Below are 24,997 nucleotides of genomic sequence, written 5' to 3' on the forward strand. Positions count from 1 at the left end.
CGATCCTCCCCGGCGAGCCGAGACGCTGTGGCTGCTGGCATTTCATCCCGTCGCCTCCACGCTTGACCAGAGTCGCCGCGGCTCTGCTACCATCCAGTCAACCGCACTTTTGGTGGAACAGGCTTTTCAGTAGATGAAAAATGGTTTACGTGCATAGGCTGGGATATTTGGGCTCGAGGTGAGTGCTTGAGCGGCTCCCGGGTGTACGGTGCCTGAACGCCTGAACAGAGTGTCGCTGCAAGCAGCATGTCACTCTCAGAGTCGGTTGACCGCTCCTATCCTACTATATGTAAGTCAGTATTACGCACATAAACGTGTTTCTGATGTCCGCCAGCGTACAAGACCACTTCAGTCGCTGCGGCCCAGTGGACTGTCCCATAATGCGCGGAGTTACTGGTGGTCCTCCTCCCCAAAAGCTCCTCAAGAGCCGGTTGTTGATAAGCAACTGACTGCCGAGGAGTTTGCTCCGGAGCAGCCTTGGGCACTGGAACAGTCGCCGGTTGACCCTGTAGAAGGCATAACCGCTGCAGTAAATGCTCCGGTAACGGGCAGCGAGCTGGCGAGTGTGCCGACAGACATTCCGGTAGACATCTCTGCTCTCGTATCAACTCCACCCCCACCCATGCAGTATGGCGACCTCGCATCACTCGGACTGGTCGGCTGGATGCCTGCAGGGTTTTGTCGGTGGGGTATGGAGGCGCTTCATGTGTCAACGGGCATGCCGTGGTTCTGGACGATCGTGGGCGCGACACTCATCACGCGGGTGGTTCTCTTCCCTCTCACTGTGAAATCCATGCGCTCGACCGCCGCCCTGGCACCCCACCAGGAAGAGATCAGCAGGCTGCGGCAGAAGATGCAGCTCGCGCAGGAGAGCAAGGACATGATTCTCTTACAGCAGGTTGCTCTGAAGCAGCAAAGCATCTACGAGAAGGCGGGCGTCAGCATGGCCTCGATGGCTCTGCTCCCTCTGGTCCAGCTCCCGATCACGCTCGGCATGTTTTTCGGCGTGAAGGCGCTGTGCGACCTGCCCGTCGAGCAGCTGAAGTACAGCGGACTATCCTATCTGCCCGACCTGACGGTCGCGGACCCTACTGGTGTTTTGCCCATCGCCGCCGCTGTGCTGGTCAACCTCCAGCTCACTGTGAGTTTGCGCGAATGGACATTCGTATCTTATGGGTGCTGATTATTGGTTTTGTAGTTGGGCGCCCGTGAGATGATAGCATCCCCTCAAACCGCTCATTTGGTCAACCTCTTCCGCGTCATGTCTCTCGTCAGTATACCGCTTTGTTGGAACCTTCCCACAGTATGTACGTTTCGTTTCATTCTCGGCTATCGGCTGAATGTCCTGTACAGGGCACCATGGTATACATCATCACGAGCATCATTGGACTCATGGGACAAAGCCTCGTCTTGCGGCCCACGGCCATCAAAAGATTACTCAAGATCCCCATCGTGAAGGACCAGCAGCAGGCTAAGCCCGCAACTATAATGGAATCCATCGCTTTTTTGAAGAAGTGGTGGCAGGACAAAAAGCGGGAGCAGGAGGCTGCCATTAGGAGAAGGCGATAATCAAACGTCGTGTAGACTTACTGTATACTTGGGCTAATTGATTGCTTCCAACTCTGCTCAGGGAAGCAGTGTGGTCTATCGCCTATCCAGTCTATCGCTGTCCCTCCGCCTGGTCGCCCAGCGAGGGCGGCTTGTCCCGAACCAAGCGATGAGGCGGCCGCAGAATCTAAACTGGATCTGCGGATCAATGCCAGTATTCGGATCAAGATTGCCGGCGCACGTGGCCGGCTTCCGTCGCATTTTCAGACCTTGTCCAGACAGCCACTCCGGAGCCAGTGCTTGGCCAGACTTGGCCTTACTGTGGCTGACCCAGCTTTGCAAACGCGTTTGCAAAGCTGTCCCACGCCCTCTAAATCGGAGGGTCCGCGGTTTTTGCCTCGTAGTACCGTTCTTATACTTATTGAGTGTGTGCATGAATATTTATGGGGGTCTCCGAAGGCAGCAACATGCTTTCGGCAGCCGTGCAAACGAGAGACTCGTCCTCCCGCCAAAAGATCGAGTGCAGTTATTTAGCGCTTGTCTAGCGCCCTCAAATATTGAAAGCCCGCTCGCGCGCCGGCAATGCCGGGTACGCGCCAATTGCCACTCGCCACCGCTCATTGTGGCGGAGTTTGTTTCGGCACCGGAAGAGTCCGCATATTGTCTGTATGTTGCGACTCCCTGTCATTGCACGGTGCAAAGGAGCATGTTCCTGTCGCTTCTCTGGCACAGGAAATTTTGACAAACATACTGGATAGGTATCGAGTCCATATGTAGGTCAGAACGCACATAACGAAATGAGGATGCCAATCTACGGTACATCGACTTCTCGTTACACCTGTATTGGGACGCCCGGAAACAGACCTTTGCAATTTTTCTGCAACATGTATTGCGTGCCGCCGTCTGAGCATCTGACACGACAATGTAAAATACGAAGCGATTCCGATGCCATTTTCCCGGAGAGGTTTGCCCTTGTAGAAGGGGAGGAATTTCGCTTTTTGCATAGCTGGGCCGTTTTGCAAAGCTGGGTCAGCCACAGTACGTGCTCGCCAATCGGTCTCACGCAAGAAGCTTCACGTTCGTATACGTACAAAAACACTCACGTAAAATGGCAAGGCGCTTAGAGCATCACCAACTTAAACCCATCCCGGAGATACGTATGTGTCGTAGAGGCCCGCCAGCGCAGCTCCTCTACGTATAGGTTGCGTCCGCGTACTACTGCCTATGCTCACGCGCCGGAGGTTGTTCTCTTCTTCAGCCGTCGACGACGGGTTTCAGCCACTCGAGGAAGACAACACACATCGTTACAGGTATGCGATCCGTGAGCTTGACGGAACCCCGATTAACGTCGAGGCTCGCATAGGGGACATCGCGCAGACTCATTCTTTCCTGAGGATGTCGATGAAATAAGTGCGCCCCCATTACATGCGACGATTGACCTCTCTGATTTGTTCTTCCTCAGTCGAGCTGCGCGCCAGGCAACGGACATTCGATGGGGCGTATGCGAGGACAGCTCTGGTGAACTTTGGGTATGCCCTCACCATCCTCCGCCTGTTCGACAAAAGCTTCGCTCGCAGTATGTGTTCATACACCTGCGCGTCGTGTCTCATGCTGAGCATTGGCCAAAAGTCGGCCTCGTATATACCGTCCTCGGCGTCGCCCTAACGGCCATCTCGTTCTTCCGCCACCGGCACGCACGACACGATTTCGCCGACGTACACCGCAAAGAGACATGGCAAGACGCGATACTCACTGTCGGACAAACAGGCCAACGCAACTACGGACGACCGTTCGTCACTGCTGGGTGGATAGTCGTTGCGGTGACATTAGTAGTCGCCGCAGTCGAGATCAGTCTGCTTGTCCTTGTGTTCGATGCCAAAATAACCGATTCATGACCATGGGTTGGCACCTGGATCTTGCCCGTAGCTGAGTTATGTTACGTTGAGCTTCACTTCGGCAGGACGACGCAGGAAGTTGTTGAGATCTACAGGGGCTTGAGGCGCGTAGCTCACTTTCCAAGGAGCCGCAGAAGGCGATACAATTGCGAAAGGCAATACGGTTTATCAGGTGAGAGAGATCCCAGTAGGATGAAAGGTCCAATTACCATGTTGACCTGCGTCCAGTTAGGGCACAGGGTTGCGTGTTCGGCCCCCGTCAACAATCTCAGCAGCGCCTACAAGGAGCATTCGACTACAAGTTATTTTCCTGTGTCAAGCGCGTTGCAGAGCGCGGGCAGTCCGACCATTCGAAGCGCCTTGATAATCTATTCGAAGTCGCGCTCTCTGTGATACCGGTGTTTCGGGACACCGCCGCACTCAAGGCTCTGGTTGAGATTTTGAAACGTTAACATCCCATTGTCTCTTTCTCCACGTGGCGCTGGATCTAGCTCACTCGCAGTGCTCAACGTGTCGACCCCTCTATAGCGTTAGTAAAGCGGCGCTGTTCGGTCCCGATGCTTATTCGGGCGGTTTGTCCGCTTTCAGTTCAACTCATGTTTGGCGAGAGCGTTTGATCCATTTCTTCCGAGTGATTGCGGGCCGCCTTCGTCACTTATAAACGTGGGCCCTTCCTCGCAGACAGAACACGACACCCTGGCTTCTACTGTCGCTGCCCAATCCGACGGCATATCAACTCCTTCAGTGATACATAGCCTCTCGACCCCGGGAGGATCGAAGTAACTCCGCGTGGGTAGCGCAAAATCTTGTCCCTACTCATACATCAGTACGTGAGTCTGTCGCTCGGAAATAGATGTCACGCCCATGCTTCTCCAGAACCTCTTCGCCATGATTCAACCGACTTTCACTAGGATCGGAGTGATCGGCGCGGGTGCTGCAGGCCTGATTACTGCTCATACGCTGCTCCGTGACGGCTTTCAGAACGTCGAGGTTCTGACGCGCGACGAGAGTCCGGGTGGTGTTTGGGCGGCCGAGCGCGTCTACCCTGGTCTGACGATCAACAAGTCGGTGTTCAATATTTTAATGTTCAATGTCCTTTGTGATCGTGCTGATGGTATGCTCACGTAGCGTGCATGGCGAGTTCAGGTTCTCGCCTTTACCGATGCCTCCACCTGCGGACGCGGCCGCCACCGGTGGACGCCTCTCTGGCGAGGACATGCGACTGTACATGGAGACATTCGCTTCTAGGTTTTTGCCTGGGAAGATTAAGTATCGCGTAGAAGTGCTCAGGATACGACCATCAGACACCGACGCTTGGACAGTCACTGTCAGACATCTGGGTTCAAACAGCGTTGACGACATTGTATACGACAAAATCGTGCTATGTACTGGGGTATCAAATCTTATATCTTGAGGAGGGCTCAAAAACTAATTGAAGACGAACTAGGGGTGCAGCGCACCGAGGATACCAGACGAACTGACACCCGAGAAGGCGAAGTCTGCGTGCTTCTCGGGCCCAATTCTGCACTCCTCCCAATTCGGTTCGAGGCTTGCCGACGTCGTCAGCGCAGGCAAGACGGGCGACGTCGTCATCATCGGGGGCGGAAAGTCAGCGCAAGAGTGAGTAGCATATCATTTGAAGGCTGTGGCCTCTGTCTCATAAACATGGCAGCATCGCGGCGTATCTCGCGCGGCGCGATATCCCTGTCTCTATGGTCTTTAAGACGACGGATGCTGTTCTGGCTACCCCTGTTCCGTACCCTGCTGCTATCAGGAAGAGCAGGCATGTTCATTTGTGTTCTTGGCTTATGTAGGAGCGGCTTACATTCGATCGCAGATTCTTGTCTGTGTTGTCCCCGCACGCGGAGTTGCTCACCGGTCTGGAGTAAGACGTCCCGCTAGTGGCCATCTACGTTCACTGAACCTTTTGACGGCAGACGCTTCCTCCACACCACCTGGCTTGGTTCGCTGATCGTACGCGGCATGTGGGCGCTTCTGACTTGGTCCTCAGTACGCATCGGACTGCTACGTCGCGTATTCAAGTGACTGATCCTCCCTACCCTACGTAGTTCTGGGTGCTCTCCGTTCCGCGTGGTTCACCCTTGAGAAATGCGCCAAACCCACTCTGGACGGTGCGGACGAACGACGAAGGCACCGGCAGAAAGGATGGCTTCCATGCATTGGTCAAGCAAGAAAAGATCAAATTACTCGCACCTGCCCGTGCTGTGGGATACGGTGCGGATAGCCGGTCGATTCTTCTGGACAACGGCGGCAAGGTTCCAGCTGCTGCTGTAGTCCTAGCTACGGGCTTCACATCGTCCTGGAGTGGTGTATTCGATGGTCCGTCCTAGACTCCGCGAACTCTAGAAGATGATGGTAACTCAGCGCTATCTTAGATACAACTATGAATGACCTCGGTCTTGGCCGAATCGTCGGAGGCGTAGCCCCACGCGGAGATCATCATTGGAACTATACCACCTTAGCTAGGTCGTCTTTTAGCCCCAACGATGGTGACAAACGGGGACCATCACTATACAGGGGGATCGTCCCAGCGAAGAACATACTCCGCAGAAATTTGGCCGTCAACGGCGCAATTGTGAGGCATCCTTCACTGAACGGATGTATGGCGCGCTCATGGGATCGGCTCTCTCCAGTACACCACAAACAACGGCTACATCCACGAAGTCACCGCAAACTGGATCTCTTCATACTTCCTCGAGGACAGCTTCCTGCACCTCCCCTTGTCTCCGGAGGGAGCGGTTGCGTGGACAAACCGCAACGCTGCTTGGCTTCGCCAGCGCTACCCGGATGCTCTGTCGTATGCCAACGAGAGCTACAGCGGGGATGTGGCATTCTGGAGGTAAGTGCGAAGCGGTTAACTTAGGCGAGTGCATGTATTGACCGTAATGTAGTTGGCCTCAGCTTGCCGACGGGCTGCTTGCAGACATGCAGCTGCAGACGATGAGAAGTGGGGGGAATGCCTTCACGTGGCCGTTCAAGGTAATTGACCTTGATGAAATCAAGCATCTCCGTGAAGAGCGTGCTGCACTGAGAGCTCAGGGTAGCTGAGCACACAAATTCACCATGCGAGACGTGAAGTCATGGTGTGTCCTACCACGACGTCGAAGTTACGCATCATGTACACCAAACACTGCAGTCCGAGACTCGCACTTGCCCCGTACATAATGGTACATTTTGACCAAGAGCGATAGTGAGTACACGACAGATGATCTATTCGTCACATTGCCGTCCTCCTGCAAGCATAGCAGTGATGGACCGATAGCTTCGAGCAGCTTGTTGACTGGAGCAATATACCAGTCTGACTGCCACACCTCCAGCGTGCGTATTGGCCTGCAGTCAGACACGCTAAGGAGCCAGACAACGAGATCGACGACCATGTTCGCCGGCAAGTCGGCGCCGATGCGCAGGTGATCCAGCTGCGACAACACTGCACCCCGCGAGGATCTACGACGCGACTCTGAAATTCTGAGCTGGATGTCGTCGGGGGTCAACGGGACATGGGTCTCGTGGCCAAGATACCATACGTGATCGAGAGCGACTTTATGGAGACGTGGCAGAGCGGACATGACACGCTGTAGATCCCGGAAATCACTGAATGTGACGTTGAATAGGTTCAGCTCTGTCAGCGACGCGCAGAGGCGAATTGTCCGGAAGAAGGTACGGTGGGCCGGCGCAGCCGTGCAATTGCGGAAGGTCAGACACTCGAGAGACGGGCAGAGTGTCGATAAGGCTCCAGGGGAAATGGTTCCTATCGAGAGTGGCTTCCGCGGAGCGTCCAATCCGTCCTTCGTAGCGACCACGAAGTCACCGTTCAGTCGCAACGACCGTGTGTGCGAGAGACGCTCTCTTACGGCAGTGTGCTGATATCCCGACAGTACCAATCGGCCGAAGGCCTCTGGACGCGAGATGAGGATATCGGTATACAGGAGCTTGATGCAGTGCTGCAGAAATGGAGATGAAACAAGTGCGCAGTTCAGTAGACTCTGGTTGTCATCGATGGGCCATTCGATGATAAGTACACCAGATGATCTCCAGCGGGATGCGGTCGCTGAGCTTTCGAGGGAGCTGTCGCAAACTTTCGTCCTGGTCAAAGTCGGAAACCCAACTCAGAGCCTTAGCAGGCCGACGATCGTAGGATGTGGTGCGCGCGAATAGATTTGAAACGGTGTAAGATGCAGGTCCCGGAGGGGATGACTCTCGGTCGTAGGATGTACCACTGCGATCCGGGGACATGGGGGAGACCTGACCAACAACAGTGTCATGAGAGAGCAGGGTGATATAGTGAGGGTAGCCTGGAGAACATACATATTGGACTTCGACATCATCCGCAGTGCTAGTGACCCCCCCAGTGGATGTGACCTTTCGCAAATGGCGAAGACGGTTGAAAATATCTAAATGCCATTGGAGCTGCTCCATCACAGCTCTGTGCAGATGAGGGAAACTTGCCTTGCGAGGTGTAAGAGTTGTGTAAGATGGTCTGTTGGACTGTTGGAGGAGGAGGAGGTATCCAATACGGAGCGCCTAGAGTGCCCAATTCGGACACGGGGCGTCTATTCCACTACGTGGGGCGCATAGCTTTCGCCCGCCAACTTGCTCGCTACGACTCGTTCGCTCTGGTTGTGCTGGCCGTCTAACATCTGGGACGACAATCGGGATTGTGTTCGAATCTCGCTCTGATGTCGTCGTCAAGTGTCTCGCCATCGCCAACAACCGCAATCCCCTCCGCTACAGCCACCCCTGCACCCGTAGAGGAAGAAGAGTACTACTCGTCATGGTCGCTCTTCCTGGTCTGCGGCCTCCTCGTTCTCTCGCTATGGACGTCCTACTATCTGCAGATCAAGAGGATACGCGCAATTCACGAAACCCTCGTCGCGATTATTGGAGGCATGATCGTGGGTTTGGTAGTGCGCCTCGCACCGGGGACTATGATTCGGGAAATGCTGGTGAGTGTCCCTTCGTACTGCATCCCCCCTCTTGCTATCTGCTCCTGTGCGCGCAAGGGAGCTCGTGAGACTTGGGTCCGTGGAGACCGTGCGCATGTACGACCGCTGTACTCGGTCCGAGGAACGTGGTCAGAGTTGCTGTGGTGTTCGAGTCGCGCCTATAGTGACCTCCATCTCGGTTCCATACCTGGAGATTATTTCGTTTGCTCAGAAGAGCCGATGCGGCGCAACAATCTGCACTGGGCGGACATCGCATCCGTTGCGTCGCGTTGTTCCCGCTTCTCTTCGTACGTACCTGTATGTTCTGTCCTGTCTGCGTTGTTGCAAGCGCTGGTCTCCGTCACAACCTCGCTGCCTAGTGTGGGCAAGGCAGTTTCAGCTACAATGATATCGTCACTTCGTACCGTCGTTCAACCCCGTCTCTCATTGTAATTACCCCTCATCACTTGAAACGATGTTACATTCGACGTCCGGACTCATATGCTTCGCAGACCTTCAAACACACCCTATTCTTCAACCTCCTGCTGCCGCCCATCATCCTCAACTCAGGCTATGAACTGAAGCAGGTGAGTATCTCTCGAAGAACCACGCCCTCTTGACCTTACAAAACCCAACCAGGAAAATTTCTTCCGGAACTTCGGCTCCATACTGACATTCGCGTTCCTTGGGACCTTCATCTCCGCAGTTGGTGTCGGGTGCGTACGCTCGGTGCTGCGGTATTGTTCTGATATGCACTTACCACGTACAGCACAGCGTCCTGGTCTACATCTACTCGTTCCTGGGCCTTGAAAACCTGGAAGTAGGGCTGATAGAATGCCTCATCTTCGGGTCGACACTATCTGCGACGGACCCAGTTACGATCCTCGCCATATTCAATCAATACAAAGTTGACCCAAAGCTGTACACCGTCATCTTCGGCGAGAGTCTGCTGAACGACGCAGTCAGTATCGTCATGTATGAGTGAGTACCGCACACGTCGAGTCTGTCTTAGAGGGCACTGATCACGTAACGTCAGGACCCTGACGCAATTCCATGGCACGGAGATCTACGTCTCATCCCTTTTCCACGGCATCGGCATCTTCTTGCTGTCGTTCAGTGTCTCGATGGCGCTTGGCGTCGTCTTCGGCCTCGGAATGTCGCTCATCCTGAAGCACTCGTCGCTGATGCTGTACCCCTCGATCGAGTCGTGCCTGGTCGCGCTCTCCGCCTACACGTGTTACTTCTTCTCGAACGGCCTGTCCATGTCCGGCATTGTGTCGCTGCTGTTCTGCGGAATCACGCTCAAGCACTATGCGTACCACACGATGTCGCGGAGGACGCAACGCGCGACAAAGTACATCTTCTCGACGCTCGCGCAGCTCTCGGAGAACTTCATCTTCATCTACCTCGGGCTGTCGCTCTTCACGAGCCCGCCGTCGTCCGAGAAGGTCACGAACTACGTCAAGCCGATCTTCATCACAATCACGACGGTCGCCGTCGTCTTTACGCGATACGCAGCGGTGTTCCCGCTGTCGGAGGCGATCAACCTGTTCCATCGACACGTCCGTGGGCAGCGCCAAGAGGAGCTCCCGCACTCGTACCAGATGATGCTCTTCTGGGCTGGCCTTCGTGGTGCAGTCGGCGTGGCGCTCGCGGCCGGGTTCAAGGGCGACAACGCGCAGACGCTGCGGATCACCGTTCTCGTCGTCGTGGTGCTTACCGTCGTCGTCTTCGGGGGCACCACAGCTCGGATGCTCGAGGTGCTGGGAATCAGGACCGGGGTAGAGGACGACGAAGCCAGCAGTGACGACGAGGAAGACTTCCCGCTCGCTCGGAATGGTTGGTATAGCAGGCGCAACTCGCGCTGGAACACCTATGAGGAGGAAGCCAGCGTCTTTGCGACGCAGCAGGCAGGGGTTGTCCACAGCCCGCGCCTCTACAACCATCAAATTCAGAATACGCCCATCCCGAACAACAACATCTTTTCCGCAGCGTCGTCGGACTCGCTCGATTCGGACGCCGAGGTCCTCCCGCTTGCGACAGCACCGATGAACGGCCTCTCTTCCCCAGGCGGTCGGCGCAAGCCCCGCGAAGGGCCACCGGTTGCGGGCCCGTCCAATGGAGTGGTGGCCGAGGAAGGGAAATGGTTCCAGCAGCTCGACGAGCAGTACCTACTCCCGCTCTTTTCCAACGCAACCGCGAGCCGTGTGTGGCATGCGCGCAAGGTTCGGCGAACATCCGGCGTGAGCACGACCTCCGGGACGCGGTTGGGCACGCCTGTCGAGTCCGACGAGGAGGCGGACGACAGACCGGAAGTCGACCTCACCGCCGCGGCGACGCGCGCCGCCAATGCCGGGGCCGAGCCGGTGCGCAGCCAGTCCGTCGTCGATATCGACCAGAGCAGGACGGAGCGTGGGCTGGCGAGCCCGATGCTTCGACGAGACAGTGAGGGCCAAACCCGCGATCGGGTGACGTAGAGGGGTTTCAATTCGTGCGTCGCGCTTGTTCTCCTATCTTATTCCTTTGTGTTTTTGTTTGGATTGCATAGTCAGTATATACATTGGACGATCTCTGTGGTGAACATGAAGTTTGGTCTCTATGTTGCTGGTCTTTCTGCTTGACCGCCACGCCTTGAACGAGGTGACGAAATTACATATTGGTCCAAAGCCAGAAGACTAGAAGTCTCAGACTCCGAAGGTCGCATTGCGTCTGAGGCACGGTCGTGTGCGTTCCTCATATTAGCGTGGGCATTCTCCGCGCGTGTTTGCTCCATTTCCGAATTGCTATCTCTGTGACATGGATTTAATGCGGCGATGTTGCGTATATTTTAGTGAATGACAAAGTAGGGAACACTGCTGACATGACTCGCAGAGGGCATCGGGCAGATTCATTCTATCTCACTGAAGATGACACTGCGCTTCGTACGTGTTTCCCCTGCCACGACGCAATTCTGCAGACTCACTGTAGCCCGTTCCCCTCTTGACAGTTGAACTTCGGGCAAGACAACGGACATTCGATGGCGCCTACACCCGCGGTGCGATGGCGACCTTTGGTTATTCCTTAACCATCTTGCGCTTGTTTGACAAGCGCTTTTCAGACAGTACGTTGTTCGCGGAACAACGATCGACCACACGACTCATGCCCGATGTGTAGTTGGCATAGTGTATGCCATCCTCGCGGGCCTCCTCTATGTAGTTGCCTTCCTGCGTCACCGACAATCCCGCCACGACTTCGCCGACAAACATGTCAGGCGCACGTGGGCTCATGCGTTGCCCACCATCGGCCAGGTTGGCAAGCAGAATTTTGGGCGGCCGCTGACAACGGCGAGCTGGTTCGTGCTCTTGTTGACAACGATCGTGACGCTCGTGGAGGTCGCTCTACTTGTACTGATCGTGCGGATGGACCTGGCAGACATCGCCGCTGAACAAGGCATACCAACCAGTGGTACGGCACATGTCCCTTGAACAATATTTCCTAATGAGTTGTGATGCTTGATAGGTGATGGCGCCTCGTAGAGTCACGCAAAGACAGCGGTGTACGCTCATGATAGCCTTTCTAGTGCTCGATCGCGCTCAGTCGGACATGGTAGATGTATCCCAATAGAGACACGTACACCCAGCGTACCTGAATCCAAGCGCCTCTGCGGTTGTCCCAGCGAAATTCTTCCGGGCGAGCAGATTGGCGACCATGCCTTGTACAAGACTAAACCGCACGAGATGGGGCCTACACAACGTTGCCGCCTGATGTTGTCGTCTGAGTGTTGCTGCTTCAAGGCTTCGACGCGCCAGCAACGCCCTCGAGAAACAAAGCAACTGCACTTTGACACTGTGTCTGCGCAGGTGTGTCCGTGTTTAATCTGTACAGTATCACTGTGGTGGTTGGCACAACCTAATCCATCTGCGCGGAGCTTTTCACCCAAACACCGTGATCGGGCATGTCATAGACAACTTGTGCCGCAAGGATATGTGCCTCTCAGGCCGTTCCCGCCGACCTTCAGGGTTCTGTCCTAGGAATATGCTCGACAGGACCAAGGCGAACTCTATCGCGAAATTCTAGACAACGTATGAACGCGGGCTAATTTCGCCGTGACAGCCGCCTCGTATCGTTCAAAAGCAAGCACCGCCAAAACGAACCGCAGGGGAAACTTCGACCTGCCATGCACACCTTGTGGACCCTGACCACCGTCCTCCCCTTCGAGGCTGCCGCCGCCGGACGTGACGCCCTCCAGAGCCGGGCAAGCTCGGGCACATACACGCTCGCCAAAGAATACTCCGGCTCGAGCTTCTTCGATGGATGGGACTGGTTTGGCGCTCCAGACCTACTGCAAAACGGTGCGCAGGATGTATGCAGGGGTCGGGTACCACCATAGGCTCAATGAACCCACAGGTGATGTCAACTGGGTCACCGAGGCGCAGGCGACCGCGGAGCAGCTCGCGTACTACGTCAATGCCGCGGGGAACGCAATCATCAAGGTGGACAACACGACCTACGTCCAGGCTAACCAAAAGCGAGACACGGTGAGTGGAAGTGTCGCACGGGGGCTGAGAGCATAGACTGATTGTTTGCATACCAATCGGTTGGTAGGTCCGCATCACGAGCCAGGACGACTTCCCCATCGGAAGCGTCTTCGTGCTGGACGCCACGCACCTGCCATACGGCTGCTCCGTAAGACACCTCTTCACTCGAAACACACAGGAACACGGAGCAGCTCACTAATGCCTCGCACACATGTAGGTCTGGCCGAGCTTCTGGACGACCGAAGCGGGCGTGACCTGGCCTTCCGGCGGTGAGATCGACATCATCGAGACCGTGAACCGGATGGCGGCGAACCAGTACGCGCTGCACACCGGCGGCACTGACAGGTGCTTCGGGGTCAACGACACGAGCGTGCAGACGGGCACGCTGACGAACGCGAACTGCACCTCGTCGGCGGCGAGTGATAACGGGTGTTCTGTCGTGCGTCGCGGTGTTTGCGTTGGTGTGTGTTGATGGCTGAACACGGATTGGTGTCTGCGCTCGCGTAGCTTGATACTAGCGGGGATAGCGCGGGTGAAGCCTTCGCTGCTGCCGGAGGAGGGGTCTACGCTGCGCAGTTCGATCCGTCTGGTATCTTGTAAGCCGGCTTGTCTGTTTCTTTCTCTCACTCTTTATAACTCAACCCGCTATTTGCCTAGCATATGGTTTTGGAGTGTGCGTGGCTACAGCATAAACAAGGACTTCACCGTCTATCTGACCCAGCCATGACCACATCTAGCGCGCGAACATCCCCTCTTCCGTATCCTCCGCGACAAACTCAATTGATACCTCCGACTGGGGTACTCCCTCGGCGGCATTCCCCTCCTCGTCCTGCGACATCTCAGAGAAGTTCGGCCCTCAATCCCTCGTGCTCGACATCACCCTCTGCGGGAACTGGTCAGTACTTCCTTCATTCATAGTACCATTCCCACCTATCTCACCAATCGCCACCTCGCAGGGCCGGCGAGCCATCGGTGTACAACGAAACATGCCCCACCAGCGGCACGCTGGACGCCAACAGCTGCGTGCGTATCACCTCTTCTGCTCCTGCTCGACGACATGCGTCCGCCGAGCTCACATCACGACGCAGTACCAAAACAGCGTGGTATTCAACGGGACGTCCGACTACACCTTCGCGTACTTCGAGATCCAGTACATCAAGGCGTTCACGTCCGACGGCCAGTTCAACGTCTCCGTGTCGGCGTCCTCCTCGGCGGCGGCGGCGACCGGCACTGGCGGTGCGCCGGCGTCGCAGGGCGCGGCCTCCAGTGCGGTGGCGACGCGGCGTGCGGAGGTCGGGGTGTTGGTCGGCGCCGCTTTCGTGCTCGTGGGATGGACGGCGGTGTAGTGAATGATACCCTCTCACTCGTTTCTCGGCTTCTCATCTTCAGGGTCCTCTTGTGAATTGGTTACAAGGGCCGAGGGGCTCGGTGGGTAATGGAAAATGGTCGTCCTGGACACTTACAGCCATATGGATTCATGATTGCGAGTACTTGTGCACGTCTACGCTATGACTGCACTCAATCCATAGTGGCAGATGTGTCGTCGTCGATGTGGTTACATCCTTTTGTCGTTAGTCGCGGGAGGAACGGGGAGATAGGCATGCCGCATTCCGTCAATGGAACTTGCCGTCAAACAAGGTTGCGCGAGATCTGTCGAATCCGACATGATATGTCATTTGTCGCTCAGGCTGTGAGCACAGTATGGCAATTCACGCTCCTGGTTTGCTCGACGCCCATGGTAAGATGGGCCTGCGATCATGATGCGTGGGTGGGGTCTGCATTGCATCGGACGACTCCCTACTGCGGGAGTGTCTGCCAGCGGGGACCCGAAGAGAATTATTGGCCCATGCTTCAATCCTCGAGACGAACAGTCTCCATGTTTTTTTGGCAGGGGACATGAGATGCCGGCGGTGATGAGATTGAGTTGCACGCTCGCAACGAGTTCTGTTCAGCCGACTTGAATTTAGGCACGTCGAGCGAGCGGGCGACCAGGGGCGCCCGGGGTGCCCTGAGCGGCTGTGCCCAGATCCCCGGTGGCTGCGCGCGAGGGGCATGCTCTGCAGCTCGGTCCCTTCTGTGGACTCAAAGAATAAGGGAATCCACTCGAGGACACATTTGTCGCTCGCGTGGTCCGACTTCCCTGAGCAATAAATCGCGAGCCATCAGCTCGAGGCAGCTCGTGCGAGGTCGGAGGCTAGTTGCACGCGGCAGGTGCAACTAGGGTGCGCCAAGCAACCTAAAATTCGTGTTAGCTCAAGCAATCGACGTTCCATATGAATCGATAACTACGGATTGTTGGTCGGGCAGAAAGAGCATTACAGATAGTTACCGGCCGTCGCTGTTAGCATCCATGTCGCTTGCGGCAAAGTCTCGATCCAGGCGGCTCTGCGCCGCCCATATAGCCCAGCTGCACCCCGTCCATATATAAGCCTGTGCGCCACCAACATCGCCTGAAGCCCCCTCGCCCTCCTCCATCCGCCACCCATGGGCGCACCACCTGAAGACGACCCGCTTGCCCTCGCGATTGCGCCGCCGCCAAATGAGACAGCCGAGCAGCGCGAAGCACGCCTCAACGCCGAAGCAGAAGCACGCAGAATAAGCGAGAAGATTGACGAGCAGCTCAGAGTGGACAAGGCCGCACATCGTAAGCGACGGTCTCAGACCGTCAAGGTGCTTCTCCTGGGTCAGAGCGAGAGCGGTGCGTGTTGATGCTTGTGGGCGCGCGAACGTCGTTGAGCCCGACTTCTTCTCCCAGGCAAGTCGACGACCCTCAAGAGTGAGTACGCCCCCGCCACACACCGATAACTCTCTGATTCGCCCCTCCCCTAGACTTCCAGATAACCTACTCGCCAAACACATGGGCGGAGGAGCGCAACTCATGGCGGACGGTCATCCAGCTCAATCTCGTCCGGAACATAAACTCTATCCTCAACATGCTCGCCGAGGAGATGGCCAACACCGCCACATCCGATCCCGCCGCTGACGCCGACGCCGATGCCTCCGATGACGATGACGGCGATGGCGAGGGCGAGGGCGAGCCGTCCGCCGCAGCCACCAGAGCCACCTCGCCTACCGTCCCTCTGCGCTTCACCGACCGGCACGCGCTGCTCAAGCTACGCCTCACGCCGCTGCGCGGGCTCCAACACGACCTCGAAGACACACTTGGGGTCTCGGGCACAGATGACATTGAGCATCCGCTGCAGCGCGCGAGCACGCGCAGCCCGGCGAGGCGAACGTCGCAGGAAGCGTTCATCCGCTCGCACACGTCGTGGAAGAGCAAGCTGCGCTCGGTGAGCGAGGGCAACCTCGACGGCATGTCGAAGCGCTATCGCGAGGCGAAGACGCGGGAGGCGATGGAGGTCCTCGCGGGGTGCAAGGACGATATCAGGGAGGTGTGGGAGGACGAGATGGTCCAGGAGATGTTGAGGCAGCGGAAGTTCGTGACCGAGAGCGTGCCCGGCTTGTGAGTGGTTGTCTGCTCTGTGCGGGATGATGTGTGGACTGGGTGTGCACAGCTTCTTGAACGATGTCGAGCGGATTGCGGCGAGGGACTACGAGCCTTCGGATAACGACATCGTGCGTGCACGGCTACGCACGATGGGCGTCCAAGAATACGGCATAAAATTCCAGATCGGTAAGCAGACGTGTACATCGCTCGACGATCAGGGATTTGACTGTCTCCTTTCTCAGGACCGGCGGCGGGTACGGAGTGGCTTATGTACGACGTCGGCGGGTCGCGAACACAGGTAAGCTTCCTCTTCTCCGTGATCCCCGTCCCCTTCCTCGAACCTATCACCACCCAACCCAATCCCAATTCTGACAAACCTTCGCAGCGCGCCGCATGGTTCCCGTACTTCGACGACTGCGACGCGATCATCTTCCTCGCGCCGATTTCGTGCTTCGACGAGCGGCTCGCGGAGGACCGCAAGGTGAACCGGCTCGAGGACAGCTACATGCTCTGGCGCCTCGTCTGCTCGTCCAAGCTCCTCCAGAACACGCAGATGATACTCTTCCTGAACAAGTACGACCTGCTCGACCAGAAGCTCAAGCGCGGCGTCAAGGTGAATGACCACGTCAGGAGCTATGGCGACAGGCCGAATGATGCGGAGACGGCTAGCAAGTGTGAGTGGCGTCCTCTTGTGCGAGGGGCGGGTTGTTCATGAGATGGCTAGATTTCTCGCAGCATTTTAGGGAGATTATGAAGCGCCATTCGCCCCAGCCAAGGCAATTCCGTGTGCATACGACCTCGGTCATCGTGAGTACCCATCTTGTATGCGACTGAGTCTGGCCTCATCATTTGTATGATGCAGGATACCAAAGCGACCGCCGTCACTCTGGGCATTGGTACGTCACTCATTGCTGTCTTCGCGATCATGATCACTTACCCTTGTGCAGTCGAAGAGGGAATCCTCCAAGCTCATCTCCGCTCTGTCGAGCTCATCTGATCCACCTAACTGCGCCTATCCCTCTAGACGTCGACGTTCCGACACTTGCTCCTTACTTCACTACCGCGTAATCGCGCCTCGCTTGGTGCTTGGGCCGTTGCCAGCGTACTGTACCGCCCTATTCTTTATTTTCCGAGCGGCCCGCGGGTGAGGGCCGCCGGGTTTTATTCTGTGCTTGTATGGTGCCTAATTCGCATGTCATCGCTTCATCGTCAACTTATCACGGATGCCTAATGCTGTTTATATCTGTTGTTTGTGCCTGCGTCTGAAACATCTCGTGTATCGCTACGACTCACCTCATGGCCCTATGTACGCAATATATGATTGATCTGCTCATGATGTGCCGTCTTATCCATGCCAGTATGACAGCATCGAATGCAAATCCCAGGGTCATGCGACGGAGTGCCATTCAGAGTACTGACTGTTGCTCACGGGTCTGTCAGAAACAACAAACAAGCTGCATAGCAAGCGGCGGGCATAACAAAGTGTCATTATGCATCTATCTATGTCTATAAGAGGGTGAAAAGTAAATCGGAGTCGTCACTTCCTCCCGGAAGCGTTCTATGTCGGGGCCTCGTCGAGTTTTGCGTTCAATAGTCGTGAGTAGGTTATCACCAGTGTCTCGTGCCAGAAAACAAGGATCAGTATACCGCTAACAGCTTGGGCTCTTTCTTGAAGCGAGCTAGCGGGACATGTGTCAGTACCATGCCAGCCACTGACCGGCAAACTCGAGTACAGACCGTAGAGCATTAGGAGCACACCGAGCACCTGCATACCGCCCGAATAACATGCAACCGCGTGCCAGTTGCCGCCCGTGCCACTCAGGATCGCACCGCCGAGAGGAGCTCCGGCGGCGTTACCTGTGCAGTGGCAGATCAGTTCGTGCCATCCGACAATGCACGGACTACGTACCAGGCAGGTTGAAGAACAGCGTCAGCCCGGAGAGACCCGCGAGCCTGTCCGAGCCATACAGTTGCGCGCACACGGCGGGCGTCAGGGAGATGAAGCAGCCGCAGAAGAAGCCGTATATGACCCCGAACGCTATCTGCAGGACGTCAGACGGAGGCAGATGAGTAAGGAACTGTACCCTGGGGCGCGGCGGGCCGGGGAAGGGGCTGTGCGTACGATGCCGGAGTAGTTCTTGACGAAGTTCCAGATGAGGAGCTGCGCGAGCCCGGACATGCTGACGGAGATGAGCAGGGCGTTGACGGGCCCGATGCGGTCAGCGATGAACCCCACGGACGTGCGGCCTGCGGCGGCACCGAAGTTGAGGAGCATGAGCGGCAGTGCGGAGAGCTGGCGGGGAACAGTCAGTTGAGCGATGTGGATGGTGCAATGTGAGCTACTGACGAAGTCGCTGGTGCCCGGGATCACATCGATGACGTAGGTCGGCAGGAGGAAGATGGGTGTCAAGTAACCACTGTTGATGGTCGTCAGTCCTGCCACTTCGAGCCACGGAAGAAGACTCACAACACCGTGAACAGGATGCACAGCCCGAGGCTCCAGAACACGGGATCCTTGAAGAACGTGATATCGATCCATATGATCTTCGGCCGCCTGGAAGACGGCCTCCTCTCCTTGATGAGGACGAGAGCTACAATGAAGCATATGGCGTTCATTGCGGCGTAGATCGCGAAGGTCTTCTTCAGGCCGAGTGCAGCGAACATCTTGTACATGATGAGGGTCGCCAAAGCTCCACCTGGATCATATAAAGTCAATCACTGCTATCGTATATAGAATGAATGAATTGCACCGAATGAGCAACCAGCAACCACCACTCCGATGGCAAAAGCTCTGTACTTGAGGAACCACTGTGCCGGTAATGACACCTAATAAGAACAGCCGTTGAGCTACCCAAGCGATGCCAATGAGCAGTGAGCACGTACGACGAGCGGAAAGATCAGCGCATTCGCGATGCCTTGGAGCAGGCCCTGCACGTAGTTGATGAGAATCAGAGAAAGGATTGATCCCGCCGCACGTACCTGCGTAATGAAGAACTGCCACAGCTCGGTGCAGAAGGCCGAACCAAGCATGCCAGCCAGCCAGAATACAGCACCTAGAGCAAGCAAGGGCTGACCGGGACCAGTCTCAGGGTGCGCGCAGAATCCCAGCATAGGGCTTTGTTCACCTTGAAGCCGCTGAGCTCAATGGTCAGCACAGATTCTAGACGAATAGGTAGTATCCCTTACAAGCGATCACCAATCTTGCCAGTGATGAAACTAGCCAGCGTCATAACCTGAAATATGTCTCAGCGGTCTGTATGGAAAATGCGAAAGATGATATACTGACCATACCCGACATACTACCCAGTGTGCTGAGCACAGTATCGGATGCGTCGGGAAAGATGTGCTCCTGGTAATAGGTCTGTACAACGCCCCATGCCTGCCATGAAATGAGTACCAAAGAGGAGAACGACGCTGAGTATCAAGGACGGATGTCCGTAATGCTCACGAGCCTGTCCGTCCACCGTCATCCGACAAACACCGCAAGGGGTAGAAAATGGAGAAGTCAATGCAGATTCTGTGAGATGTGTACGGATCGAGGACATACGCCCAGCCTAGTGTGTTTGCAGAGAACAACACGCAACCGAAAACGACGAGCCATGCACGCAGCCCGCCGTCGGGGTAGTCATCTTCAGAAGGCGAGTCGACGGCCGAGTTTGTATACGATGTAGTTGCGGGCGAGAGCTTCTCCTTCTCGGAGAGGCTCTGCTGTGTCTTCGCCTCTACATCAGCCGGCATGAAGTCGACATGCGTCCTTTCCGATGAGGGGGTATCCATAGAGTACAACGAAACTGGGGAGCCTGAGGGGGGTCGTGAATGTCTGACTCCTTGACCCCACGGTATATTTATGCGGGGTGAGCAGAAGCAGGGCAGGCTCGTGATCGAGTGTGCCGAACGGCGACATTGGGCGACAGGCATTCATTGGGCGTTCAAGGCAACCGACACGGAATGGGACCCAGACCTTCCGACGTTATGAGCTCGTGGACGACGCGTGCAAAGAAGCGGGGCTTTACCTGTCACTTTGACGTCAAACTTGCGATGTCCTAGACATCTTCTCGCGGCTCACTTGACGAACGCTCCAGCACGCCGGTGGGCTTCACCCGAAAACAGGACTAGATTGTCAGGTGCTGTTGCTTCGGTCCGGTTTTCCCTCGGCAGAAATTGATGCATGACATGAGTCGGTATCTTGTCGACAGACATACCGTCACATAGCGAGTTGGATGCGGCTGTGCGAGAGCGAAGAGTCGAAACCAGACACAGAGCCAGTGCCCCATGTAACACGGATGCACGATGCATCCAGAAGGTGTCACTTGGCCATAACAGTTTACCGCCACCAGGCGTGTAGACCGAATCAATCGAGGTCGCGGAGTTGTTATCGGGCTTCGCACGGCTAGGCTTGGCGACCATTCGATCCTCCGACGGTCTGGACACACTCCTGTATGCGGCTCCGTTGCGGGCGGCTTCAAGCTTGTGCGAGTGGGGTCACTTAGGAACGGCACGCGGAGCAGCTTGAGCCTTCAAGCTCAAGCTTCAGCCAGCTCGTATAACGGTACGACAGGGTCGACTTCTAGCATGCGCAGCCCACCTTGAAGTATACGGCCTCTTGCAACATCAGCCAAATTGACTGAGATTAAGTGTCTCGTTATCATAGGCCCGCATTAAGTTGAACGCATCCCGGTAACTTAGCTGGTGAGAGGATTCTTCACTATCACAGGACGCCGTTCAGCAAGAGTCGCAATAACACTTACTCAAACTATCGTACCGCGGCCGACTAGTACGTTCGAACCTCAAGATATGCCTCTTATCGACACAATTTGTCACGTATTTGAGACTTGAACCTCGAGTTCAAGGATGAGACGACCTTGAGATCCATGGTCCAGAAGCAAGAAGGGCGCCAGTGAAGAACACACTATAGACGCGATGTACAGCTGGCACGAGGCGGCGAAGGTCCGGTGAGCAGAGCACTCGAGTGTCCATTGCTCAAGACTAATCTTACCTCCTCGCGGGATGCGATCTTGCGCCACAATCGATTGTAGCCGTAAAGTCGGCCCCGGGGTTGCCATGCTTCCGTTGAATGTAGAGAGAGTGACGCCGTTTCAAGAGGCGCCTTAAAACCCCCGAGTAGCTTTGTATAGGTGAGCGTCGTCGAGTCCTCTTTACCGGGATGGATTTACCTCAACTAGCGTCGAAGCGGCTCATGGAGGGAGCCGCAGTCAATTCCATGTAGAGCCACGGACCAGGATTCCCCGCCAATGTGCTGCAAATGATCTCCGCCCTCTCCCGACTGAGCGCACTGTAGGACCACAAGAGTAGTTAGCACAACGTGTTCTGTCAGCGAGAGAGACGCACCGTCGAGGGTCGTTATGATGCCGAGCGACTTCCCCCACCGAACATATCAAGCGATTACATGCGAATCGCTGCCCCACTTACAAGAAGGTCGCATACCGGGGTGACTGAACAAAACAACAACCTGCCACACGTCGATGACGCACCGCTGAAGCCTTAGGGTATTACGTGCGCGCGAGATACGCCGCAGATTATTCCCAGCATTATTTGTTGCGGAAGGTAAGGCCGTGAAGACGCCGCGCCGCGCCGTGAGGCAGAGAGCTGCACGAACCGCTTAGGCTACGTCGCGACAACATGTCAGGTCAGGGGGACTGCGAGGTACTACTCAACTTGCCAAAATCGATATGATCGGCACTGAAACCAATGCATTTCCGCCCTATAGCTCATTCGAGGGCTATGACGTCTGCCATGTCACGGTCCAGGAGTAGGGTAAGGTTTGAAACGCAAGGAGGCATCGTCAAGCACACCTTTTTCAACTTGGGCCAGTGCAGTGGGTTATCCCCCACACGAGGCGCGGAGGTGACCACCACCATCGGATTTTTTTGCGTCATAAAGACTTGCGTTATTGCGCTACAATGAGTAGTGTCTTAGGACGGCACCCCAGATACCGTAGAGATATCACCTGGGAACGTGAGAGACCTTCCGTATGTAGTCTTGATCATCGGTATCCGCATGCAGATTAGGTTCAGAGGCATTCCGTAGTCAACACTGAGAGGAGCTCCGGATTAAGGGGTAGAGTACTGCGAACAATCTACGTTCTTTCTTGAAGCGGGTTGAAACGTTTCAGTGAGCACTACACGCTATTCTGATCACCGAGCACGCACCATAGAGCATCATGACTACGCCCACGATTTGTATTCCGCCTAAGTAGCAGGCAACCGCATGCCAGTTGCCTCCAGTTCCATTCTGGATCGCACCGCCCAGGTGTGCATCAGCAGCATTTCCTATGAAGAGTCTTCCTAGGAGGAGTCGCATTCAGGACGTGCCGTCACGAGCGGGCAATATAGATGAACTCTTACCAGGCAGGTTGAAGAATAGTGTCAACCCCGAAAGGCCCGCCAACCTATCTGCGCCATACAACTGGGATCATACGGCAGGCGTCCAGGATATGAAGCATCCGCAGAAGAGGCCATATATGATTGCGTACACTATCTGTTGCAGGAGGTGAGAAGCATCGAGTTGCAAATGCCGGTCGAGATGCGTACAATAGCCGCTTACGTCTACACCTTACCAGGAGCTGGTCACATCAGGAAAATACCCCCCTGAGAATTCCCGGGCAATGGTCAATATTCGCGGGAATACTCAGAAGGTTGGTAAACGCCCGTCATTCCGAGACTAATAGCAAGACATCTCAATACAGCGCACACCTTGTGAGAATGAGTCAGGAATTCCCAAGAAATTCTGTTCCGATACCAGTGCAAGTGTGGAGAAATGATATTTCGCCGAAAGCGTGGAATGGCACATAGTCATGGCGATTACAAGGACAACACTCCAAGTCATTCAGTACATGGGTATTGGGCACCATCATGTGAAGTTCAGGATAAGACACAAATCAATTGCGATTAAGCTACTGTACATCGCGCGCGCATCTCTTGCATGGACTGCCTATCTAAAAGTAGCCTACATTGTCAACTCACCCGCCTCCACCACCGAGGCTGTCACTAGTGCGGCGTGCCCATACGCACTCTATAAATGCACTGACTCGGAGTCCACATATCCTATATCCGCTCGCGCCACAAACGCAAGCGGCTGTACTGCCAGGCTCACCGACACCCTCACACACGGTGACACACCTCCCCTCCGCATCACTCACGTTCTCGTACCCTTCCCCACACGGCAACCACTCCACGACCATCCTGTTCACGTTCCACGCACCTGTGCCCATGTTCGGCCCCGTAGGCTCGAGCGGGTGCAGCGGGAACAGGCTCATTGCGAGTGACTGGAGACGGGGCCCGACTCGGAGATGACATCGCGTTGTCATGTGAGAAGTCCGCGTAGACCATGCGGTTGGACGGGAAGGTCGCGGGTGAGGCGTTGAGCGTGCGGTTGGTGGACGTGTTGTTGGAGGGTGAGCCGCGCGAGGAGCTTGTTCATGTAGCTGACACCTCAGATGGACTGCGGTTTGTTGCCGTATCTGATCTGGACATAGGTGAGTTAGTCTCAGCGAGGGGGCGAATGTACACACCTACTGCTAGTGCCGTAGTACTTGTCCGAATGCCCCAGTACTCAAACTCGTGGCACATGTCTGGACCCACGCGCGAATCTTGGAAATGCAGAGTCATGACTCACAAACGGCGAGCGGGTGCGTGTTGCGCCTGGCATAGCCGGATTCAGCCCAGCGGCGGTGTTTGCAGGGTAGATATTGACGTACACGTCGGGTTTGGAGAGGCTAGTGGATTGTAGAAACTGGACAGGCGGTACTTGTTGTTGAGCGTGTCATCGCCCGGCCAATCATCTGTCAGTTCCCAGCTTCCCAGCGCGTGTCGCCCAACTGTCCATACCCGCATGTATCCAGCCTGGAGTGAGAAACGAGCGAGCTTGTGTACAGTTGAAGCGAGTTGAGTCAGTGATGTGTGAGGAACTTACGAGGAGGTGAGAGTGTGAGCATTCGGCCGGCGGACTCGCGTGCCAGCGGGTTGCGGCGCCACGGCGGTACACGTCACATGACCCATTGCCCAATGATCTCAGCTAACATAACTAGTTATAATTGATTATTTAGTCATGAATAACTAGTTAACCTATGACTAATAGTCGACCTGTTCACACTTCAATCTCTCCATAGTAACAAGGATCATTGAGTACTCCAGCAATAATAGTCAACAACTAAGTAGTCATACAAAGGTAGTCAGATATGGGTAGTCACATATGGGTAGTCACCTGTACATAGTTGGACATAAGTAGTCGTACTTAATCAGTCGTACTAAACTAGTTGTACTTAATTAGTTGTACTAAACTAGTTGTACTTAATTAGTCATACTAAACTAGTCATACTTAACTGGTCGGACATAAGTAGTGGTAGTCAACTAGTCGGGCATAAGTAGTAGTACTTAACTAGTTGTACGTAACTAGTTGTGTGTAACTAGTCGGACATAAGTAGTCATACTGAAGTAGTCCAACATAAGGAGTCGCCCTCAAGTACTCGGACCTAAGTAGAGAGCCATTGTTCCTGCGCTCCTGTTTCTCTGCTTCCAAGGTTGTCGGGCTTGGTCACAACAGCTGTCAATCATTGCATCAGTCGACGCCCGTTGGCCAACACCGCGTGCGGCGCACGAGGGCAGCAGAATTGTTGCTCGAGCAGCT

At 55.4% G+C, this 24,997-nt stretch overlaps 7 protein-coding genes across 7 annotated transcripts; 6 read left to right on the top strand and 1 right to left on the bottom strand.

Moving 5' to 3' along the window:
* The first annotated feature begins 11 nt into the window (after positions 1 to 11).
* On the top strand, positions 12 to 1,661 carry C8Q71DRAFT_754378 (60Kd inner membrane protein-domain-containing protein). Its single transcript, XM_047923488.1, has 5 exons — positions 12 to 178; positions 229 to 289; positions 335 to 1,141; positions 1,199 to 1,303; positions 1,354 to 1,661. Exons 1-5 carry the CDS (start codon positions 141 to 143, stop codon positions 1,567 to 1,569), a joined length of 1,227 nt encoding a protein of 408 aa, XP_047779807.1. The 5' UTR covers positions 12 to 140; the 3' UTR covers positions 1,570 to 1,661.
* A 950-nt stretch (positions 1,662 to 2,611) lies between these two features.
* C8Q71DRAFT_754380 (uncharacterized protein) lies at positions 2,612 to 3,853 on the top strand. Its single transcript, XM_047923489.1, has 5 exons — positions 2,612 to 2,858; positions 2,912 to 2,958; positions 3,011 to 3,124; positions 3,178 to 3,615; positions 3,672 to 3,853. Exons 1-4 carry the CDS (start codon positions 2,773 to 2,775, stop codon positions 3,441 to 3,443), a joined length of 513 nt encoding a protein of 170 aa, XP_047779808.1. The 5' UTR covers positions 2,612 to 2,772; the 3' UTR covers positions 3,444 to 3,615; positions 3,672 to 3,853.
* Positions 3,854 to 3,856: 3 nt separating this feature from the next.
* On the top strand, positions 3,857 to 6,542 carry C8Q71DRAFT_560368 (FAD/NAD-P-binding domain-containing protein). The gene is made up of 11 exons (XM_047919358.1): positions 3,857 to 4,269; positions 4,320 to 4,507; positions 4,572 to 4,836; positions 4,891 to 5,063; positions 5,116 to 5,226; positions 5,281 to 5,328; positions 5,381 to 5,453; positions 5,513 to 5,783; positions 5,840 to 6,039; positions 6,098 to 6,303; positions 6,356 to 6,542. Exons 2-11 carry the CDS (start codon positions 4,332 to 4,334, stop codon positions 6,510 to 6,512), a joined length of 1,680 nt encoding a protein of 559 aa, XP_047779809.1. The 5' UTR covers positions 3,857 to 4,269; positions 4,320 to 4,331; the 3' UTR covers positions 6,513 to 6,542.
* Positions 6,543 to 8,033: 1,491 nt separating this feature from the next.
* Positions 8,034 to 10,923, top strand: C8Q71DRAFT_560439 (sodium/hydrogen exchanger). The gene is made up of 5 exons (XM_047919359.1): positions 8,034 to 8,407; positions 8,899 to 8,973; positions 9,026 to 9,102; positions 9,161 to 9,367; positions 9,423 to 10,923. The coding sequence occupies exons 1-5, from the start codon at positions 8,141 to 8,143 to the stop codon at positions 10,861 to 10,863; spliced, it is 2,067 nt and encodes a 688-aa protein (XP_047779810.1). The 5' UTR covers positions 8,034 to 8,140; the 3' UTR covers positions 10,864 to 10,923.
* A 1,148-nt stretch (positions 10,924 to 12,071) lies between these two features.
* Positions 12,072 to 14,431, top strand: C8Q71DRAFT_560564 (concanavalin A-like lectin/glucanase domain-containing protein). Its single transcript, XM_047919361.1, has 9 exons — positions 12,072 to 12,717; positions 12,773 to 12,903; positions 12,971 to 13,051; positions 13,121 to 13,342; positions 13,411 to 13,499; positions 13,561 to 13,576; positions 13,641 to 13,798; positions 13,860 to 13,926; positions 13,992 to 14,431. Exons 1-9 carry the CDS (start codon positions 12,543 to 12,545, stop codon positions 14,247 to 14,249), a joined length of 1,197 nt encoding a protein of 398 aa, XP_047779811.1. The 5' UTR covers positions 12,072 to 12,542; the 3' UTR covers positions 14,250 to 14,431.
* Positions 14,432 to 15,228: 797 nt separating this feature from the next.
* On the top strand, positions 15,229 to 17,494 carry C8Q71DRAFT_560444 (G-alpha-domain-containing protein). Its single transcript, XM_047919360.1, has 9 exons — positions 15,229 to 15,601; positions 15,659 to 15,679; positions 15,733 to 16,366; positions 16,419 to 16,537; positions 16,594 to 16,649; positions 16,737 to 17,025; positions 17,076 to 17,158; positions 17,214 to 17,247; positions 17,299 to 17,494. The coding sequence occupies exons 1-9, from the start codon at positions 15,388 to 15,390 to the stop codon at positions 17,346 to 17,348; spliced, it is 1,500 nt and encodes a 499-aa protein (XP_047779812.1). The 5' UTR covers positions 15,229 to 15,387; the 3' UTR covers positions 17,349 to 17,494.
* Positions 17,495 to 17,989: 495 nt separating this feature from the next.
* Positions 17,990 to 20,128, bottom strand: C8Q71DRAFT_705924 (major facilitator superfamily domain-containing protein; the record flags this gene model as incomplete). The annotated part of the gene is made up of 11 exons (XM_047920475.1): positions 17,990 to 18,063; positions 18,110 to 18,208; positions 18,261 to 18,393; positions 18,474 to 18,644; positions 18,699 to 18,768; positions 18,819 to 19,047; positions 19,102 to 19,177; positions 19,235 to 19,279; positions 19,331 to 19,404; positions 19,643 to 19,765; positions 19,816 to 20,128. The coding sequence occupies 11 exons, from the start codon at positions 20,126 to 20,128 to the stop codon at positions 17,990 to 17,992; spliced, it is 1,407 nt and encodes a 468-aa protein (XP_047779813.1).
* Between the last annotated feature and the right edge of the window lie 4,869 nt (positions 20,129 to 24,997).

The sequence above is a fragment of the Rhodofomes roseus genome (assembly GCF_022264815.1).
Source record: "Rhodofomes roseus strain CIRM-BRFM 1785 chromosome Unknown C8Q71scaffold_8, whole genome shotgun sequence".
NCBI classification, from domain to species: Eukaryota; Fungi; Basidiomycota; class Agaricomycetes; order Polyporales; family Fomitopsidaceae; genus Rhodofomes; species Rhodofomes roseus.

Coding starts and splice junctions, on each gene's coding strand:
- C8Q71DRAFT_754378 (XM_047923488.1), top strand. CDS start 141: ATGGTTTACGTGCATAGGCTGGGATATTTGGGCTCGAG. Junction 179..228: donor CTGGGATATTTGGGCTCGAG/GTGAGTGCTTGA, acceptor ACGCCTGAACAG/AGTGTCGCTGCAAGCAGCAT. Junction 1,142..1,198: donor TGGTCAACCTCCAGCTCACT/GTGAGTTTGCGC, acceptor TTGGTTTTGTAG/TTGGGCGCCCGTGAGATGAT.
- C8Q71DRAFT_754380 (XM_047923489.1), top strand. CDS start 2,773: ATGCTCACGCGCCGGAGGTTGTTCTCTTCTTCAGCCGTCGACGACGGG. Junction 2,859..2,911: donor GACAACACACATCGTTACAG/GTATGCGATCCG, acceptor AGGCTCGCATAG/GGGACATCGCGCAGACTCAT. Junction 3,125..3,177: donor CGACAAAAGCTTCGCTCGCA/GTATGTGTTCAT, acceptor ATTGGCCAAAAG/TCGGCCTCGTATATACCGTC.
- C8Q71DRAFT_560368 (XM_047919358.1), top strand. CDS start 4,332: ATGATTCAACCGACTTTCACTAGGATCGGAGTGATCGGCGCGGGTGCT. Junction 4,508..4,571: donor CCTGGTCTGACGATCAACAA/GTCGGTGTTCAA, acceptor ATGCTCACGTAG/CGTGCATGGCGAGTTCAGGT. Junction 5,227..5,280: donor GCTGCTATCAGGAAGAGCAG/GCATGTTCATTT, acceptor ATTCGATCGCAG/ATTCTTGTCTGTGTTGTCCC.
- C8Q71DRAFT_560439 (XM_047919359.1), top strand. CDS start 8,141: ATGTCGTCGTCAAGTGTCTCGCCATCGCCAACAACCGCAATCCCCTCC. Junction 8,408..8,898: donor CTATGATTCGGGAAATGCTG/GTGAGTGTCCCT, acceptor TATGCTTCGCAG/ACCTTCAAACACACCCTATT. Junction 8,974..9,025: donor CAGGCTATGAACTGAAGCAG/GTGAGTATCTCT, acceptor AAACCCAACCAG/GAAAATTTCTTCCGGAACTT.
- C8Q71DRAFT_560564 (XM_047919361.1), top strand. CDS start 12,543: ATGCACACCTTGTGGACCCTGACCACCGTCCTCCCCTTCGAGGCTGCC. Junction 12,904..12,970: donor CTAACCAAAAGCGAGACACG/GTGAGTGGAAGT, acceptor ATCGGTTGGTAG/GTCCGCATCACGAGCCAGGA. Junction 13,343..13,410: donor GTGATAACGGGTGTTCTGTC/GTGCGTCGCGGT, acceptor GCGCTCGCGTAG/CTTGATACTAGCGGGGATAG.
- C8Q71DRAFT_560444 (XM_047919360.1), top strand. CDS start 15,388: ATGGGCGCACCACCTGAAGACGACCCGCTTGCCCTCGCGATTGCGCCG. Junction 17,026..17,075: donor TGCGGAGACGGCTAGCAAGT/GTGAGTGGCGTC, acceptor TGAGATGGCTAG/ATTTCTCGCAGCATTTTAGG. Junction 17,248..17,298: donor CGCCGTCACTCTGGGCATTG/GTACGTCACTCA, acceptor ACCCTTGTGCAG/TCGAAGAGGGAATCCTCCAA.